This window comes from Suricata suricatta, chromosome 17 (genome assembly GCF_006229205.1).
Source record: "Suricata suricatta isolate VVHF042 chromosome 17, meerkat_22Aug2017_6uvM2_HiC, whole genome shotgun sequence".
Classification (NCBI taxonomy): Eukaryota; Metazoa; Chordata; class Mammalia; order Carnivora; family Herpestidae; genus Suricata; species Suricata suricatta.
In genome coordinates, this window is record NC_043716.1 from 55603954 (window position 1) to 55622071 (window position 18118).

Consider the following 18118-nt stretch of genomic DNA (forward strand, 5'->3'; position numbering starts at 1 on the left):
CACAGCGGCCAAACCGGTCCGCGTCCCTGCTGGCAGCGGTCTGAGCGTCCCGGTGGCTCTAAATCCTTGCCAGTGCTCGGCATTGCCAGTCTTGTTAATTTTATCCATCGTGGTGGGGACACGGGGGGGGGGGGGGGGGGGGTCTCCTGGTGGCTTTAACGGCTCATACTGTTGAGCATCTTTTCAGATGCTGGATGGTCCCTGGTACCTCCTCTTTGGCGCGATGTCTGTTTAAATCTCAGGCACATTTTAGACGCGGGGCTGACTGTCTCATTACTGAGCTGTACAAGTTCTTTATGTATTCCGGACGCAAGTCCTCCAGCAGATAGGACTTGCAGATTTTTTTAAAAAATCTTTTCACACTTTCTGGTCTTCTTAACAGTGTCTTCTGCAGGACGAAGCTTTCGAATCTGAATGAAGCTCAAGGTCTCATCCTTTCCGTGTTGTGTTGGAGAAATCTCTGTCTGACCCAAAGCCTATGGTCTGCTGGACTTTTGTACCGTTAGCTCTCGCATTTAGTTCTGTGATCTATTCTGAGTTACTTTTGTGAGCGGTAGGGGTTGAGGGTTTCAACCATTTGTCTCTACAGATTCCAGTGGCCCTGACCCCACTTCCACAAAGACAGCCTTTCTCCTGCGGAAGTACCCCGACACTTTGGTCCAAAATCCACTGACCACATGCATACGAGTCTATTTATAGACCCTTCTGTTCCTTTGATGTATCTGTCTACCGTTCAGCAGCTTTGATTCCTTATACCTTTATATTAAGTCTACAGGTCAGATGGTGTCAGTCCTTTGCCTTTGTTTTTTCTTCTCAGAACTGGGTTCCTATCCACAACGATACTGTTCCCTTTATTTGGGTCTTCTTTGGTCTCATCAGTGTTTTACACTTCCGGCCTATTGATCTTGTGCATATTTTGTTAGATTTCCGTGTCCAGCGCTTTCAGGGTTTCCAGTTGTTCGTGCTAGCTGTATAGAAATGTTAATTTCTGCACGTGCGCCGTGCACCCTTCAGCTCTGCTAAACTCAACTGTCCATTCTGGTAGCTGTTTTTTGAAGGCTTCTTCGGCTTTTCTGCCTAGCCGATCTGGTCTTTGGCAAAAAAAGACAGTGTCACTCTTTCTTTTCCAGTCTGAGTGACTTTCTTTTCCTTGTCCGGGACACCCCACAGGAGGAGTGGGAATGAAAGGGATGAGAACTATGTCCGTTTCCCGCGTCTGATCACTGCGCTTACGGTCGTGGGAACCGGAAGGCGTCAGCACCCGAGAAGGCTGCGCGAAGGGAACCCAGCCACACTCTACTAATTTTGCAACTTCTGTGTGGTTTAAAATGGCTCCAGAATATGAAATGAGGTTGTTGGGCGGGACGGGAGGAGGGGAGTGGTGAGAGCAGACATTCTTACCTCGTTCCCTGCCTTGGGGGGACACCTTCAGTCTTCGGCACAAAGTATGATGTTTGCTGTAGGTTTATGCTAGGTGCCCTGAATCAGGTGAGAGACATTTCTTTTATGCCTGGTTTGCTGAGAGTTCTGTTTGTTTTTAAATCAGGAACAGGGGTTGAATTCTGCCAAATGCTTTTTCTGTATCTTTCAAGATTATCATGTGATTTTGTCCTTTCGGTCTGCCAGCGTGGTGGATTTCATTACTTGTAGAATATTGAACCAACCTTGCATTCCTGGAGTAAAACACACCCTCTCATGAATTATTTTCACTTTTATATACGGCTGGGTTCAACAAGCTAAACTTTAGTCAGGGACTTTTGCATAGATGTTCGAAAGGGCTGCTGGTCTTTTCTTTTCTTGTAATAGGTTTGTCTGGCTTTGGTGTCAGGAGAGCGGTGCCCTAGTCGGAAGGGTCCCCGGTTTCCAAAATCATGGAAGATTTTGTGTTGGCTTAGTATTGTCTCTCCCTTAAATCTCTGGTACAATTCACCAGTAAAATCATTTGGCCTTGGAATGTTCTTGGCATGAAGGCATTTTATTTATGGTTTATATCTTTTAAACAGTCTTATGAAGGTACAATTTACCCAGCAATTTCAAGGGCGGACGACAGGGTTAGCGTTTGGGAAGAAATTAATCGCACTTTTTCCCACCCCGTTCCAAGATGGCGCTTGGGCGTTCTCTTTTCACTGATGAATCACCTGCTGAATACAGACGGCGCCCAGCAGGCCGGTCACACCCGTGTGAGGAGCTCGTGAGCCAGAGTCCGCGGGGTCTGAGGCTCCGCAAAGAGACGGGCCAAGGCTGCTTTCCAGCTCCTCTCTCCTCCGTTTCCGGTTCCTTGTCTGGTCCCAGCTCAGGCTGCTGCCTCTGGCTTCTTCCTCCCGGCTCTCCTGGAGCTGTTCTCCGGAGGACTGCCCAGAACACCGGGTCCTCCTTGTGGCTCAGTCCATGGACACTCTCCGGACCTTCTTCCCTGACCTCCCTGCGGTATCTGATGGGGCAGGCTCCCAGGAGGAAACAGAAGGCTCCAAACTGGGGTCATTGACGTAGGCTTTAAGAAAGGGGGGGCCCTACGAGGCGGGAGTGAGCAGGGGTAGGGACAGTCCAGGAGGTGGGTGGTGCCTGCAGCGTGGACCACTCTCAGGCCAGCAGGGCCTGGAGCGCAGGCTGGGGGCAGATGGACCCACCTTGCGAGACGTGCCAGACGCAGCCCCGCCGGAGGGAATTGGGGTCCCCCAGCTCATCCTCCTCCCTCCCGACAGTAGGCGAGCCCCCCCAGCTCAGCCCCTGGGGACGCAGAGCAGGGCGGGAGGGTCTGGAGAGAGAAAGGGACCCGTGAGCGCACTCGCACACCCTCCCAGGCTCTCCTACGCCAGCCCAGGCCTGCCTCCCTGCATCAGCCCTGCCTCCCCGGTGCCCCTGAAGGTTCCAGGTAGGGCTTCCTGGGCTACCGCCCGCCCTTGGGAACGGTCTCGACCCCGCAGCTCCACAGACACGCTAAGGGCCCCCTCCTCATCGCCCGGCCGCCCGGAGAGCCCCAGCGCACGCTCACCCAGCATCCTCCCTTTACAGACAAGGGGCTCGGAGGACCGAGAAGTCAGACGTGCTGTCCCAGGTCACACGGCTGGGGAGCGTCAGGGCCGGGACTGGAACCACCAAGGGACTTCACGGCACATATGCTTAACCTCTATGACCGAGCGAGCGCCTTCAGACACAGGAAAAGCTGGGCCGGGAGGGTTCCGTTTCCAGAAAGTCTCCCTCAGTCTGTGCCGCCAGCTCCCGCGGCCCATCAGACCCCCGCCCAGCACAGGACAGAGCGCGCCCTGGGGCCCCAGCCTGTGTGAGGGCCCCCGCCCTCTGGCCCACAGCCAGCACACACCCGGGAGAGGCAGCAGTCAGTCCCCTCTGTCACTTTCCTGTTTAGAAGACAATGGCTCCAGCAGGAAGGAACGCGACCCTGACACGTACAGCAGCCAACACAGAAACAAGAAATATCTGGCGTTACAACAGCCCCGAGTCCTAACCGTGAGGCCAACTAAAGTGCCCTCTGACAGGGCGCGACGTAGTGACGGTGCCAAGTCCTCCAACCTTCCGAAGGTTGCTTCGGTTTTAAAAACTCGCACAGCGCCGGCAGCAGGCACGTTCCCCAAGGACGTGGGGCAGGGAGCCTGGCCAGGCAAGGTCAGAAAACACTCGGGTCTTCCAGGCCCCGTCCAGCGGGAACCGAGTTCCAAAAGAACCCGCCACAGGCTTTTGTGAGATGTTTTATGGTGGAAGAGGGGTCCTCGCTGGGCTCCTTCCGCAGCGGTGTCAGAGTCCGCACGTGGGAACAGCCTGAGACACGGGTCCTTCCGCAGCGGTGTCAGAGTCCGCACGTGGGAACAGCCTGAGACACGGGTCCTTCCGCAGCGGTGTCAGAGTCCGCACGTGGGAACAGCCTGAGACACGGGTCCTTCCCGGACCGTCAGGCACCGCACGTCCCCCCCTCCCGAGAAGCGCCCGCCTCACTCTGGGCCTGGCTGACCTGTCCTGAACGCTCTGCCTCGGCCGCGGGGCGCGAAGGGGCCGTGGGGACGCAGGTGAGAGGCCTGTGTGCCGTTTCCAGAGAGGAGGCTGCGGGCTCCCCGGGGGAGGGAGAAAGAAAAGGCCCGGGCACGGAGCACAGGGCCCGGTGGGCCTCGTACGCACCTCCTGGAGACAGCCCCGCGCCCCGGGCCCAGGGCGGGCCCATAGAGGAAGTCACAGGTCCTCGTTCGTGGAAGTCTTAGAGGCCACGGTGGCTTGTGACAGTTGCTAATGTTTTACCTTTATGTCCTCTGACCAAGGATTTTGATACACTTCCTGACTTGTCTCCGCTGCTGGGAATGAGTTTATTAACTATAGGACTTTGCTCTGTGTGATAAGATTTAGCAACTCCACTGTGAGAAAGGAAATTGGTTTAATTAAAATAAGTTAATAATTAAAACCTCAGTGTACGTGGTGCAGAAGCGAGCAGAGTAATTAAAACATCAAAGTGCTGCCTGGACACAGAATCTTCCTGAAGGGAAAGGCTGTGGAGTCGGCCACAAGAGGCGGGGGCTGTCGGCTGTGAGGCTGAGGACAAAGGAGCGAACTTGTGTCCTTGTCCTGCAGGCTTTGGGCAGATGCGTCCCTGGAGGTCTGCCCTCGCCCACAACAGTCCTGTAACACCCTGAAGTGTAGACAGGGTCCTTCCCCGGTGCCTTGAGGAGTGGATTTAATGCAGGAGGTTCACCTGGAAGGAAGAAGAGAGGGTGGCCTGGGAGTTCCTAAGGGCAGGTCCACTGCTGACTCGCTGTTTGGCTCCCACAGCCGGGACAGGGCTGGACACACAGCAGGAGCTCAAGACACATTTATTGAACAAAACAACAAAGGGAACGAGAAAAAGGGAGGTGCGCGGGAACGGGGTGGGGGTGGGGGGCCTGGAAGAGGGGCCCCAGGTTTGGACGCCTGCAGGGACCAGCTGCCACCACTAGGTGGCGGTGCACAGAACCCGCGGCCGCAGGGAGCTGCCCCCCTCCAGCTCCAGCCCCTTTCCCGGCACCCCGGGGCGGGGCTCCCCGTTCTGGGAGGGGGAGTCTGAACCAGGCACACACCTGAGCTCCAAAAAGGGGGGAAAAAAAGAAGAAAGGGAAACACAAAACCCCGGGAACAGTGCAGTCCTCTGGCCCTCTCCCGCTACCAGAGCGAGTCCTGACGGAGCCGAAGGCCGCCGCGCTCGGCCCTGCCGGCCCGAACGCTGTAAACTTAAATAAACTCTATCCCTTCGTACTTCACGTCTCCGATCTTGGTCTCCGGCAGCAGGAAGCGGCCGTCCAGCGTGAAGGCCAGGATGTAGGTGGCCACCTGGCCCGCGTCCTCCTCGGACTTGAGGGCCACGATGATCTGGTCGTCCGTGTCGGGGATGAACTTGAAGGAGGAGAAGCCGTGCGTGGGGACCACGGCGCCCACGCGGCTGACGGCCACGTCGCCGAAGTCCTGGGAGGCGCTCAGCAGCAGGTTGGTGCCCTTGCGCTCGTCGTCCTTCTCGCTGTAGCGCTCGTGGCTGGCGCGGCGCGGCAGGAAGAACCAGCGCTGCAGCGTCTCGCTCCAGCACGCAGACTCGTGTATGAGGTAGCCTGGGGGCACGCGACACAGGGTCACCGGGCCGCGCCCCGCTGCGCCGCCCGCGCGTGTCCCCGCTCCTCCCAGTGAGGCCTCCCTGCTCCCTGAGGGGCTCTCCGTCGGTCCGTGTCCTCCATCACCCAGAGGAGGGGAAGCCCGACGGAGACCGGCCAGGCTGTTCTGTCCCTGGCGCCCCGGGGACTGGGTCCCTGTGCCGCTAACCAAGGAGAACGGCCAGCGAGCCCGGGGGAAGGGAGCGAGGTAAAGCAGCAGGTTGGATTTGTGAGGAAGGGATCGGATCCGGGGTGGGGGAGGCGCTCCCTCGAGGCTGAAAGGGAGGCAGCAGCCCCTCCTGTCTGGGGGCCAAGCAACAGCCTCAGCGCCACGCCCCCAAGCCTGGGCCAGCCACCCGGCCGCTAGGAGCATGCCGACCCCGCCACGAGCCGAGCCGTGACACGTGTGACACTGCCGGAAGGCGAGGGAAGGAGCACCTTGCTTCTAGCTGGTCGGGGCGAGGCCCGGGCCCCTCCCGCGGGGAACGGCCAGGAGAGCTCACATGGGGGAGGGGCTGGGGTCTCGGACAGCAGGAGGCCACCCGCCAGGGGCAGCGAAGGGATGGAGGAGCGAGCAGCCGCTGGCCAATGCCGGGCCATGCTCTGAGAGCGCATGCGCGGGGAAGGAGCGCACGCAGCACGTCGGTGTCCCCGCGGGGCGGCCCCTTACCTGGCGGCTGGATCCCGGCGGCGGCCCGCAGAGCGTTGTAGCTGGACACCCAGTTCTCGTGCTCCACGCTGCCCTTGCAGCCCACCACCTTCACCCACTCCGGGTTCTCGTTCACCACCTCCCCCGTGCTGGTGGTCCACTCCTTGCCCAGGCCGCCCACGTACAGGCGCTCGTCCTTCACCGCCAGCCACTCGGCTTTGAAGCCTGGGGACAGGGAGACGCAGGGACGCGGCTGAGAGCACGGCCACCCCGGGGCTCCCCCGCTTCCTGTGGGGTGTGGCGTCATGCAGGGCGATGGCCAGAGAGCGGGGGAGAGTCTGCCTCAGGGCGCCCTTCCCAGAGGGTCAGCAGTGGGGCACCTGCCCCCTGCCGGTTACTCTCCCCTTCCCCTAACACCTGTCTCCCCGCCTCTCGATCCAGGAACCCTCTGCTGGGACAGCCTGTCCTAAACGGATTCTGACGGCTCCTACTGCCAGTGCCTCACCTGTTGCTCCACTGGCTGACCTCCCCTGGTCCCCAAACTGTTTCTCAAGCTGCGCCCCAACCTGAGGATCACCCCCCACCCTGGGCAGGTGGGAGTGCCTGGAGCGGTCATCAGGGCAGAGAGCGGCCTCTGTCTTTGGAACGGCGGCCAGCACCCATCGAGTGGACGTGAAGCACCAGTGGCCAGAGCTGAGGGGCTGGCGGGGGTCCCGTCTGCTCTGACCGGCATGCTGATCCCCTCGGGCAGGGCAGGCCTCCTTACTGTGAGCCCACGGAGGCTGCATGCACGCGGGCTGCGCGGGAGAGCCACCCCGCACCGTGCCCTGCGTGTGCCTGCTTCCTTCCGCACACGTCCTGCGAGGCGAGGACCTAGAGCCTCAGCCTCCGAATGCTCTGCAGGGACCCCATCCACCCCCCAGGTCACGTCCAAGATAAGACCCTCCCCATCTACCAGGTCTTTGGTCCCTTCTGATGACCTGACCCAAGGCTCCCGTTATCCGCTTTCTTCCTGATCCAACGGGGAAGAACACCACTGTAATGGCTGCCCACAAACGCTGACAGACCAAGGCAGGAAACGGGCAACCAGTGTTTTCTCTAAAATGTAGGCCGAGGTCGTTCCTGCCGACGGCTCGAGGCTATGGAAGGGGTTTTACCACTCGGCGGAGGGCTGGCAGACCCCAAGCCCCACGGCCCAGCTACGTCCTGCCACTCGCCGACCTCAGCGAGGCTGGCAGCCTAGTTTCCTAGACGGCGCACCCCTTTTGTCCACCCCCGCGGGCCGCTCTGGCTCCGTGTCCCTGCGGGCTGAAAGCGGTAACTCCTTTCTGGCACAACAGAGCAGTGGGTCACAGCTGGTTTTTGAGTGCAGGTCCCCTCCAGTGTGGTCACTGCTATGCACAGGCCCTCCCTCGGCTGGGTTTCCAGAAAAGAGCACCAGGCAGCCTCAGTTTACCTTTCCAATAAGGCCTCAGTTCAAAACAAGAGCAATTGGACACTGTGGCTTTAAAGGTAAGACACTCAGGGGCACCTGGGTGGCTCAGTTCAGCGTCTGACCTCAGCTCAGGTCATGATCTCACAGTTCGTGGGTTCGAGCCCCACGTTGGGTTCGTGCTGACAGCTCGGAGCCTGGAGCCTGCTTCGGATTCTGTGGCTCCCTCTCTTACCCTCCCCTGCTCACACTGTTTCTCTCTCTCTCTCAAAAATAAATAAAACATTAAAAAAAAATTAAAGGTAAGACACTCGGGGGGGGGGGTCATCCCTGTGTGCAAGAAAGGGCTCGGCCTGGGGTCACCGAGAGCAGCAGTGGACGAGGCCCTCGAACTAGTGCTGGAACGGGGCCCGCCTTGTGGCCAGTCTTCTGGGAACAGCTCCCACTGCTAGAAGCTGTTCGGTCCCAGGCCCCGTAAGGCTTCAGCTCCCAGCTCGGGGTGGGGGACAGGGGGCGTGGGCCAGAGGCAGGAGGGAGACGGCTCTGCCCGGTGGGACCTCCTGGGCGTGTTTACCGCACACGTGCGCAAACCGACCTGGCAGAGAGTCAGCCCAAACCTGTCCCCCCACACCTCAGCCAGAGCCGGGAGGCGGAGAGGGCCCGACCTACCTTTCCCCACAGTCCCATCGCCGTCGGACAGAATCACCCAGGGCACGGCCTTGGTGCCCTCGATCTGGTAGATGACCCCCGTCCGGTCGTCCACAGAGTAGAGCCTCCCATTGAAGACAATCAGTTCGGACAGCTCCATGCCCCGCCCCTTTTCAGCCAGGTGGGACTCGAGAACCTCGTGACCTTTGTCCCACTCCACGGCCACCTTGTCCCCGCTGTCTGACAGGGTCAGATAGCCCTTCTTCAGGTAACTGAACCAGGTGTTTTCCTCTCGGGCTCTTGACTCCGTGTCCAAGTCTGCGATAACCGCAAAGCGGTACCGGGTGCCCCCCGGCGTCCTCTGGGGGGCAGACAGGGGGTACGTGTCATTGTACCGGTCCGCAGGCGCCTGGCTGAGCCTCCAGTTGTGGGCGTTGGGTGCAGGGGGCCTGCCTGGGGGCGGGCGGTGGGAGTAGAGCAGCCAGAGGACAGCGGCGCCCACGAAGGACGGCAGGATCACCTTCCAGCGGGGACGGAAGCGCGGGTCAGCCGCCTTGGTCATGGACGCCAGCACCGGTAGGCCCCCCACACTTATCCGGAGGGAGTGCATAGACTCATTCCATTCCAGGTGCTTGGAGGGCTGGACGGACATCAGACTGAAGGGCGGGCGGGACCTGGGCACCCAGAGAGAGAGGAGAGGGGTCAGTGGCATCCCAACCATAGGACGGTGCCCAGCCCCAAGGCTGCCACACCCACGACAGCACTGCCCGGGCTCTGCGGCTGCGCCGTTTCCAGGGCTCAATCAAACCCTGACTCCAGCAGGATCTCTGTTTCTCTCACTCAGTGAGATGAGCCGTCTTTCCAAAGCAAAACTATCCCATCCCCTCTGTGTCAACCGGTGGACAGAGAGCTGGCCGAGGGTGATCCTGTGGTGGCTGGTGCTTTACATGCTCAGAGGAGAGGGGGTAGCAGGGGGTGCGGGAGGTGGCGGGGTGCCCAGGGGTCTGGGCGGGCCAGGCTCCAGAGCTCCATTCTCATCAAATGCTGCCTCACCCGAGAAGCCCGCCCCGGGGGCCCTGCTCCCAACAGCACCCCCAATGTCCCCTTGCGTGGCATCTGTCACCACACACCTGCCCGGCACCATGGCACACAGGTATTAGCGGGTTCACCTGAGTCCTGCACTCCTAGCTCAGTGCCCAGAACGGACCTGTGTGCACTTCCTCCTGGGCTGGGCGGTTGTGATATTCGGACAGGATGAAACAGACATCACCCAAGTAGAACTACTTCTGTTTCTGGCAAAGTCTGTCCCCTGGCACCCTTCTATCGATGCAAACGGCGGAGGAACCAGAGTCTGATGGACTCTCACCTGCCCCGTTTACCTCCCCTGCTCGGACCACAGCGGACTGGCTGGTGTGGCCACAGCGGCATCAGACCAGTGTCTCTGGCAGCGGCAGAGCTGGCCTTGGGTGGCGGCTGTCGGTCTGTCCCTAGTTGCACTGCAGTTGAGCCCTGGCCGCAGGAGGACCTCAGGCCGGACCACCCGAAACAACCATCAGTGTGACCTCGGGGCCGATGCTTGTCTCACTGGCGGTGGCAGCAGGGAAGGGCGGGGCCAGGCAGCTCCACGACACCCTGGGCCCCTCCCCCGCACCCCAGTCCACACAGCCCACGTGGGGGGTCCACTGAGGAGCTCCCGTCCACACCACAGGCTGCCGGCTCTGAGGATGGAAAATGTGGCAACGGCTCCCTGTGCAGGCCAGCCCTTTCCTTCTCTCGCTTTTGGACAGATGTGTGGGTTCTGGCCACAGGGTCAGGTGCAGGAAAGGGGGGCCCCGAGGGCACGGTGCTGCATGGGAAGCCCCCTGCTCCTCACCTCAGATGCTGGGCAAGGGCTCCCTCCTCCCCACGAAGCGGCTTCCTGGCTGGGAAACAGGGTCCTGGCTGCGGCCCCTCCTCTGCGGCGCCCAACCCCAGGGCTTTACAAACCATGGCCGGGCCAGGCCACCCAGAGCCTACCTCCTACGCAACGTGGGCGCGGAGCTTAGCCCCGGCTCGCCTCCGGCTCCTAGCTCCGCCTGGGCCCCTAACGCTTTCTGAGCTTCCAAGGAGGTCTTGCTCCCTCTCCCCAGACTCCTCCCTCGGGTAATGGGAGAGCCACCATATTCCCAGCTGCCCGGGTCCAAATTTTCATCGGAACCCAGGAGATGGCCTTTCCTGCACGAGAACCGCCACCACCCTGAAAACCCCAGGAGGGCCCCTCCCTCCACGGCAGCTGGCTCCAGCCGGACACCTGGCAGTCTGGCCCCCCGCTCCCTCCAACCAGCACCCATCTGCTGCCATCCCCCTCCCCATGACCTGCTTGCCCCACAGCTGGTGACACCTGCTACAGCCACGCGGGTGGATCGGACCGCGTCCCTGCGTGCTCCGGAAGTAAACCTCCACTACCCCACCTGTCTCTGAAGCCCCGCTACTGCCTGGCCCCTGCCCAGACCTCACTCCTCCTCTGGCCGACCGGCCACCACAGCCCTCGTGCACCCGGGCCAGGGCTCACTCCACCCCCCCCCCCGCCCCCCAGCATGGTCTTACCTCTCTGCGTGGCTGCTTTACCTTCCAGGATTTTTCTAAAGTGTCAGCTCCTCGAAAAGACCAGGCGCCCACCCCCCAGGGACTGCCCTCGGGCGCCCGCTCTCTCTCCACCACAGCATCCCGTCCGTCTCTCCGCAGCCCTCAGTGACTCGTGTGGTCACCTCCGCGCTGCCGTGGGCCCGGGGCAGGGCCTTGCCCGCCGTGAGCAGACACCCCTGCTGGCAGCAGGCGAACAGCGGAAACTCGGGGTATATTTGCTGAAGCAATGAAAACACGCCCAGGTTTCCAACAGCCCCTCAACTCCGCCCCAGGCCCCACCTCAGTCACCCTGCAAATCCACACCCCTGCATCCGGCTCCTGACAGGCTGGGCCTCAGGGGCGGTGGACACAATGCCTGCCAGGTGTCACCATTGTGACGTGTCCTGCTACTGGCCCCATCCTGCCCCTGGTCATCTTGTCACACCTCCTGCCCGCTGGCTTCCTGCAGGTGACTGGGGGCCCCGGGCGGAGCCCACATGGCCACCCCACCCACGAGCCAGGCTGCCCGGCCCTAGTCCAGGAGGTTTGGAGAAAAGGGGCCACTCCTGCTGCTTGGGGACAGTTGAGTTGGTTCCTTCGCCATCTACCTAGGTGTCCAAATCAGCCATCGAGTGGCCATTTGATCTGCGCGTTCTACTTTCAGGGACACTGAACATGCCCAGTAAATACCGTGTCTGAGTGATCAGCTGTGAGGACCCTCCAGCCCGGGACACCTCGGTCCCTCCCCGCCCCTCACCTCCTGGAGGAGCAGCCGCCCCTCCGCCCCTCCGGGGTGCTTCATGTCGCATGGCTGGACCTCCTGCCAGAGGGACAGTGAGCTCAAAGCTCATTCCCTGCCACCCACATCTTCTTCAGAATCTTCCCTGAGGTGAGCTCAGTCTCCGGGGGCAGAAGCGCTACACTGTGGGCTCCCCGCGCCCTCCCAGCCTGCACCTCTTCCCTGACGTCCAGGCCCGGCCGCTGGGCCCCCCGTCTGCCTGCAGGCACCAGGATGGGCTCCCTCAGGAATGTGCGGAGCAGGCCGAGGGCACTGCCAGCCTCAGAAGTCATCCTGGGAGCGGGCAGGCGGCCCCCTCTCCCCTCAGCGGTCTGGTCGGCAACACCGCCCTGGCTCTGGGTCCCCACGGCCTCCACCTGCTGCCGTCTCACCTTGGCCTCCTGGCGATCGCCACCCACCAGCTGCCTGACCCCCGCGCTCTGGGCCTCCGCCCGCTCACGTGTAAACCATGGTGAAACAGCGCTGGCACTTTTGCCCGCTGCCCAGGGGGCCTAGCTGAGTGGCTAAGCTGGGCGAGAAGTAAGTACTGAGCACGGTGGCAAGGTCAAGGACTGTGCAGCCTGAAGGCCAAGCATAAGGAATGTCTCTCCAGAGAAGAAGCGTGCGGGTCCCTGCCGTGGACCCTCTCAGACCCTCCTCCACATGAGCGATAGAACAATTTTCCCAAGAAGTGAATGTGGGTTACAGTTCTTTACTAGATCCTAAAGCTTTCCCACATGCCCTACATATGCGCACACGAATACATGCACACACAGGGGTGCACACACACGCGTGCGCACATGCACACAGCGCTGGGCTGTTTACAACCCCATGGCCCATGAGCCAAACCCCTGTACGTGATGCTTCTGCCTGGGATGCCGACCTCTCTGACCACATGGAACCATCTGGAAGTCCTGGGCTGTGCCACGACAGCGATGCTTCTGCTGCCCTTCCTCTCCTGCCCCACACCCCATCTGTGGTGAAGGACCCGCACCCCCTGCTGGGGACACCCGGAAGTACCCAGGCCTAAGTCCTCTTATTTGTCAGTGAAGACTCTGCAGGTGCGACTAAGTTCAGGATCTTGAGATGTGGAGACGCTCCAGGTGGGCCCTGGATGCAACCGTGAGCGTCCTCACAAAAGGAAGCAGAGGGGGATTAGACAATGACCAAGGGCCGTGACCACGAAGGCAGAGAGGGGACTGACGTGGCCACAGCCAAGAAGAGCCTGGGGACCCCAGACACTGGAAGAGGCCAGGCCAGACTGTCCCCTTCGGCCCTTGGAGGGAGCACAGGGCTGCTCATGCCTTGATGCCTGCCCGGTGACATGGACACTGGCTTTCGGGCCTCAGCGTCCAGAGGGAACAAACGTGGCGCAGTGGCCCTCTGTCCCGGCAGGGTCCACAAACACACACCTGTGCACGACAGGGGCAGGGGTGGCGGGACCGAGGCTACCCACTGCGCTCTGAGCTCCTGGAGGGATGGGGCTCTGCCCCGCCAGGTGGGGTCCTGACCCCTGACCCGCGGGTAGAGAGCCTGGGGCCCCAGCACCTCCTGTGGACAAGAGAACCACAGAGGAACTCTGCCTTCCAGAAAATCCCTTTGGCTTCACACTGGAGTAACCTCTCTCTGGATCAAAGCCCGACCTCTGAAGACAGCCTTCCGTTCATGTCCCAGGAACAACTGGTATTTTGTGGAGGTAAAATCAGATGTCTTTCCATTGGCTCCCCCAACCCCAGGCTGGTTCAGCACCCGGACCCGACGGCGCCCGTGGGTCTTGTCGCCAGAGGCCTGGGGCGGAGCGGGAGCCTGCGTTTATGTTCAAAGGAGAAACACAACAACAACACAACCCCACTGTCCGGCCATGAACACCGGCAGAAACGTGCCATGAGGGCGAGGGTGAAATGGACAGAGCCGCTCCCAGGACGGCCGGGGTGAGGCTCCTTGCCCTTGCTCTGAAAAGCTCTAGGCAGTTTGAATGTTTGCTTCATTGTGACAAGGTCATCAACCCCACCCTCTGAGGCATAATGGGCAGATCTTACATAACCAGGAAAATCAGAACCCAGTCACTATGGTAAAACATCCTCAATCTTGGCTGGCCCGCTCACCAGCTCTGGCGGGCCTGCCTTCTCCCTCCGGAACCCCGGGGGACGGCACCCCTGCTGGCCTCTGTTCTCCTGCGCCAGCCACATGGCAGGGAGAGGTCCCGGGAAAGAGCCACGAGGCAGGGAGGGAGGGGGACAACCACCCCCCAGGGACGCCAGTCCTCACTGCCTCCCCCACCCCCTCTAAGTCGGGCATCAAGAGTGGCTCACTGCCTCTCCTACATTCCTGGTTTCTGTCACCAGCACTTCCTTTTAGCCCAGGCCCGAAGCAACGAGGTGTGACACTGGGTCTGTCCCCTCCCAATGGGTCCCCGGACTCTGGACTCCAGGCACTGCCAGGGACATGCTCCAGGCAGGAGGGAGCGGCCACCCCTACCTTCCGGGGCCATCCTCAGGCCCCCATGGGACTCTCCATGAAGCTGGGATGCAAGGCGGCAGCCACTCCCGGCAGAGCCCACGCCAGGAGGGTCTCCTCCGTTTCCCTCAGGACAGGTGTGTGACAGGTGGCAGAGCAAACAGGTTTAGCTGCCGCTGCCAGACCCAAACTCCTCCCTTTCAGGATCTAGGAAGGGCAGGGAGCAGGGGCAGGGAGCAGGGGCAGGGAGCAGGGGCAGGGAGCGGGGATAAGGAGGCCTCCTCCGCCTCCCCCCTCGGGCCCCGCCTCCCCCCTCAGGCCTGCCCTCCGGCACAGGGGCAGCCTCCCCGTCCCCGGCACAGTCTCTAGTCTCTGAACTGAAGGGTCCCGAGAGAGCGCACGTCCAGTCACTGGGCGGGAGCCGGCTGCCACTGGGCACTTCCTAGTTGGGATGCAGAGCTGAGCCCGCTGGCCCTGTGTTCCTGAGTGACAAAGACTAGGGCTGGAGGCTCCAGCGGCTCCAGGAGCGAGTGCTGGACGAGCCAGGGATGTGAACGTCGACCACCCGCTGCGGGCCAGGGTCCTGGAACCTGTCACCTGCTTCACAGCACTCTTCTGCCTTGCACTCGGCAAGGAAACTGCATTTCAAATTTGGACGGGGGTGAGAGGCATAAGGAAACCAGGAAGGAAAAAGTCACAGTGGCCAAGCATGTGCTTTAGGGACTGAGGCCCGCCCCCCGGATCGTTTCCTTAAAGGCAGACATTCTGAATCCTACTAAATTCTGCATCTCCCGCCCCCTTTCCCTGCATACAGCAGGCGCTCATGACTGCCTCCAGAGTCAGTTCTCCTGCCTCCTTTCTCTGCATACAGCAGGCACTCACAACTGCCTCCTGAGTCAGGTTAAATACAACTCAGAACAACTTTTTCAGCCGCGTGTTTAAAGTGAGTGTTGATGGCTGCGGTGACCTGGTGTGGCGCTTCAACACTGCACACTCGTGTCACAGGCCTGCGGGACAGGCGTCTGACGAGTCCCGCTGGCTAAATTCAAGGGCTTCTCCAGGGAGAAGCCACTTCCTCGGCGGTTCAGGCTTCTAGAGGTGCCCCCGTCCCTCGTGTGCAGCCCCTCCTCACCCCCAAAGCAGCAAGGCCACGTCTCTCTGAGCCCTGCACCCCCTCCCCGCTGCTCTTCTGTCTCTGCGCCCACATCCTCTGGCCCTGGGACTACACTGGGCCCACCTGGGGCCCACCCAGGATGCCCTTCCTATTTCAAGGGCAGCTGAGTGGCACCCCTGATTCCATCGGCTGCTTCGTCCCCCTCTGCCGCATGAGACACTTGCAGGTCCTGGGGGCTGGGGCGTGGACATCTTGGGGCCGTTATTCTGCCGAGCACAAGAAGGGAGACAGGGAAAGACGCCCCAGCGTCCCAGGGACCAGAATCCCCCTCCCCACGCCCACCCCCCCACAGCCTCAGAGCCTCCGCTGTGTGTGATGGGTCTGTACCATCGGGCTCATGTTTCAGGAGGAATGTCAGCAAAAAGCCACCCTTCCAGTTGAGAGCGGTGTCCCAACACTACTCATAATCAGGGCTGTTTTCCAGGGAGCCTGAAGGGGATGCGACGAAAGCCCTACTGTCCACCCAACCACGGCTTGCTCCTGCAGACAGTGGGGTCGCGCCTGCCCGGACCCATCTTCCCTCCTGCTCCGCTCAGTGCCCGGGCCCCGGGACGCAGTCAGCGGGCAGCCCTGCTGAGCCCACAGAATCACTCTGGATGGCTCTGATCGGACAGTCGTGCCCACGCTGTCACCCGGTGTGGGCACAACGCCGTCTGGACCCCACCCCTGCCGCGTTCCCCCAGCCTGTTCTCCTGGCTGGACACAGATAGAATGGCGCTCTGCTTGGGAACCCCAACCCGTTTTACGTTCCCTAAGTGTTGCTGTTTAACCACAGCCTTCTAGAAAATCTCCACAGTCCGGAGTATTCGTGAAAGGAGAGCACGACTTTTTGAGTTTTCCTTCCAGTATCCCAGGGGCCATTCCACACGGGCCTACATCACACGACACGGCTTCTCTGTCCCAGTGCTGATCCATTCCAGGACTCCGGACACATGCGTGGAGCTGAGCTGGTCCCTTTCTGAGCCAGAAGACACTGGAGTCTCTACACACCGGCCCCATACGGTAGCCCTGGGGTCCGCCAAGGGGACCGCCACCCAGCTGCTCAGAAAGGCTTCAGACTCCCATGAAAGGGGGCTGTATTTGTGAGCCTGCACGAGCCTGCCTCAGGGCCACATGCAGGGAGCGGGACCTGTCCCTGTCGCACTCGGGGTCCGTCCTCACTCCCTCTGTGGCTCAAGGAAGCAGGCGGGTTACGTACAGTTATTCGTGGGCAAACACGTCAAGTACCAACTGCTTGAGCCAACGTCTGGTACGCGGCTGTGGGCCACGGAAGCACGGCCCGAACTGCATCCGGGGTGTGGTTCTGGGGGAGAAAGGCTTGCAGCTAACACAGGGCACCAAATGCCCGACGCACAGCTGCACCGAGGGACCCCGGGGGCCACGGCAGGGCACCCGCACACCTGCAAGTATACAACTGTCTCCGCGCCCTGCGAGGCAGCTGACCTGGACGGAGAGCCGTGACGGCACTGAGACCCCTCTGTCCCAGAGCACTGCCGTGGCCGCCCAACAGCGTCCAAACAAGGCCACGCTTCACCTGAGTCCCCTCCCGGAAGACGCGGGGACGCACAGGAGGAGACACCTCTCCAGGCGCAGATGGGAGGGCCTGGCCCGTCAATGTGTCTTTCAGCAGGACCCCCCCCCCCCCCCCCCCCCGCCCAGGCCTGAATAGAAGGCTCATTGAGGCCATCGGGGAGGCCACCGCAGCTCTGGAAGGGGCCCCACTGTGCCCGCTGAAAGGCCTGTGGGGTGGGGCCGGGAGCTGGGGGGCCTGCAGCCAGCCCGGCTCCTCTGGGGGGCCAGGAGGGGGTGCAGAGACTCTAAGTTCCAGAAGGTGCCGCCATGCTCCCGCCAAGCTTGGGTCCTTACACTGAACAGCCCACGAGAGCCGGCGGACATCAGCAGACGCTCGTCCCCAAGCCTGTGCGCTGCTGAAGACGGGGTAGGGACAGACGGCGAGCACACGCTCAGGGACAGAACGACAGAGGGAGCTGTGCTAAGAGACACTGGTTTCCTGGGGTCACCAAGGTGCTCGCGGGAAAGGTGTACCTGGCAGGCAGAAGAGGGACTGGGAGCGCACGGTGCCCGCCAGGCCTGGCGGCACAGCGAGCAAAGGACGGGCACCGAGCAACAGGGGTGGAGGAAGCCAGGGATGAGGGTCAGGCCAAAGTGGGCGGGGGGCGGGGGACAGTTTGGGAGCAAAAGGAAGGAAGGCGAGCTGCGCTGAGGGGAAGGAGAGGAAGGCCTGGGTTGGGGGGGGTGGGGCAGGCCTGCTGCAGGTGCAGAAAAGTGCCAGTCTGAGAGGGGAGGAGAGGCCAGGCAATCATCGCTGTCCCACCTGAGTTAGGAAAGGAACGCATCCCGTCTCCCGGGTCAGAAGTGGTGACGTCCCACGCCAGTCAGAAGGGGGAGGTGTCCAGCACTAGTCAGAGGGGGGATGTGTCCTGAGAGTCGGAGGGGGTGTGAGTCCCACGAGTCAGAGGGGGGAGGTGTCCTGCACCAGTCAGAGCCGATGTGAGTCCCACCAGTTGGAAGGGATTGGTGCCCCGCACTCGTCAGAGCCAGAGAGTCGTGCAAGTCTGTCAGGGTAGGTCTCACAAGTCGGAGGCTGGAGTGTCCGCGCCCGCCCGTAGGAAGAAGGGACCGTTTCCCGGAGGCTGAGGGCCAGGGGCAGGACGCGGCGGGGTGCGAGGGCGGCGGCCACTCACCCGGGGCGGGCTGGCTCCGGGGCCCGCGGGCGGCTCGGCCTCGCTGCGGCAGGGCC

The 18118-nt window shown here is 61.5% G+C and overlaps 1 protein-coding gene across 4 annotated transcripts; it reads right to left on the reverse strand.

Annotated features, from left to right (window-relative positions):
• Positions 1-1959: 1959 nt before the first annotated feature.
• On the reverse strand, positions 1960-18102 carry CANT1 (calcium activated nucleotidase 1). Of its 4 annotated transcripts, none has more exons than XM_029929183.1 (4): positions 8366-9018; positions 6286-6489; positions 5231-5576; positions 1960-4693 (listed from the first exon to the last, which is right to left on the reverse strand). In XM_029929183.1, the coding sequence occupies exons 1-4, from the start codon at positions 8994-8996 to the stop codon at positions 4690-4692; spliced, it is 1185 nt and encodes a 394-aa protein (XP_029785043.1). In that variant the 5' UTR covers positions 8997-9018; the 3' UTR covers positions 1960-4689. The 4 variants fall into 4 exon arrangements, with proteins under 4 accessions (XP_029785043.1, XP_029785044.1, XP_029785045.1 ...); XM_029929184.1 differs by lacking the exon at positions 1960-4693 and adding an exon at positions 17693-18102 and having other exon boundaries at positions 4795-5576; XM_029929185.1 differs by lacking the exon at positions 1960-4693 and adding an exon at positions 18063-18093 and having other exon boundaries at positions 4795-5576.
• Positions 18103-18118: the final 16 nt, after the last annotated feature.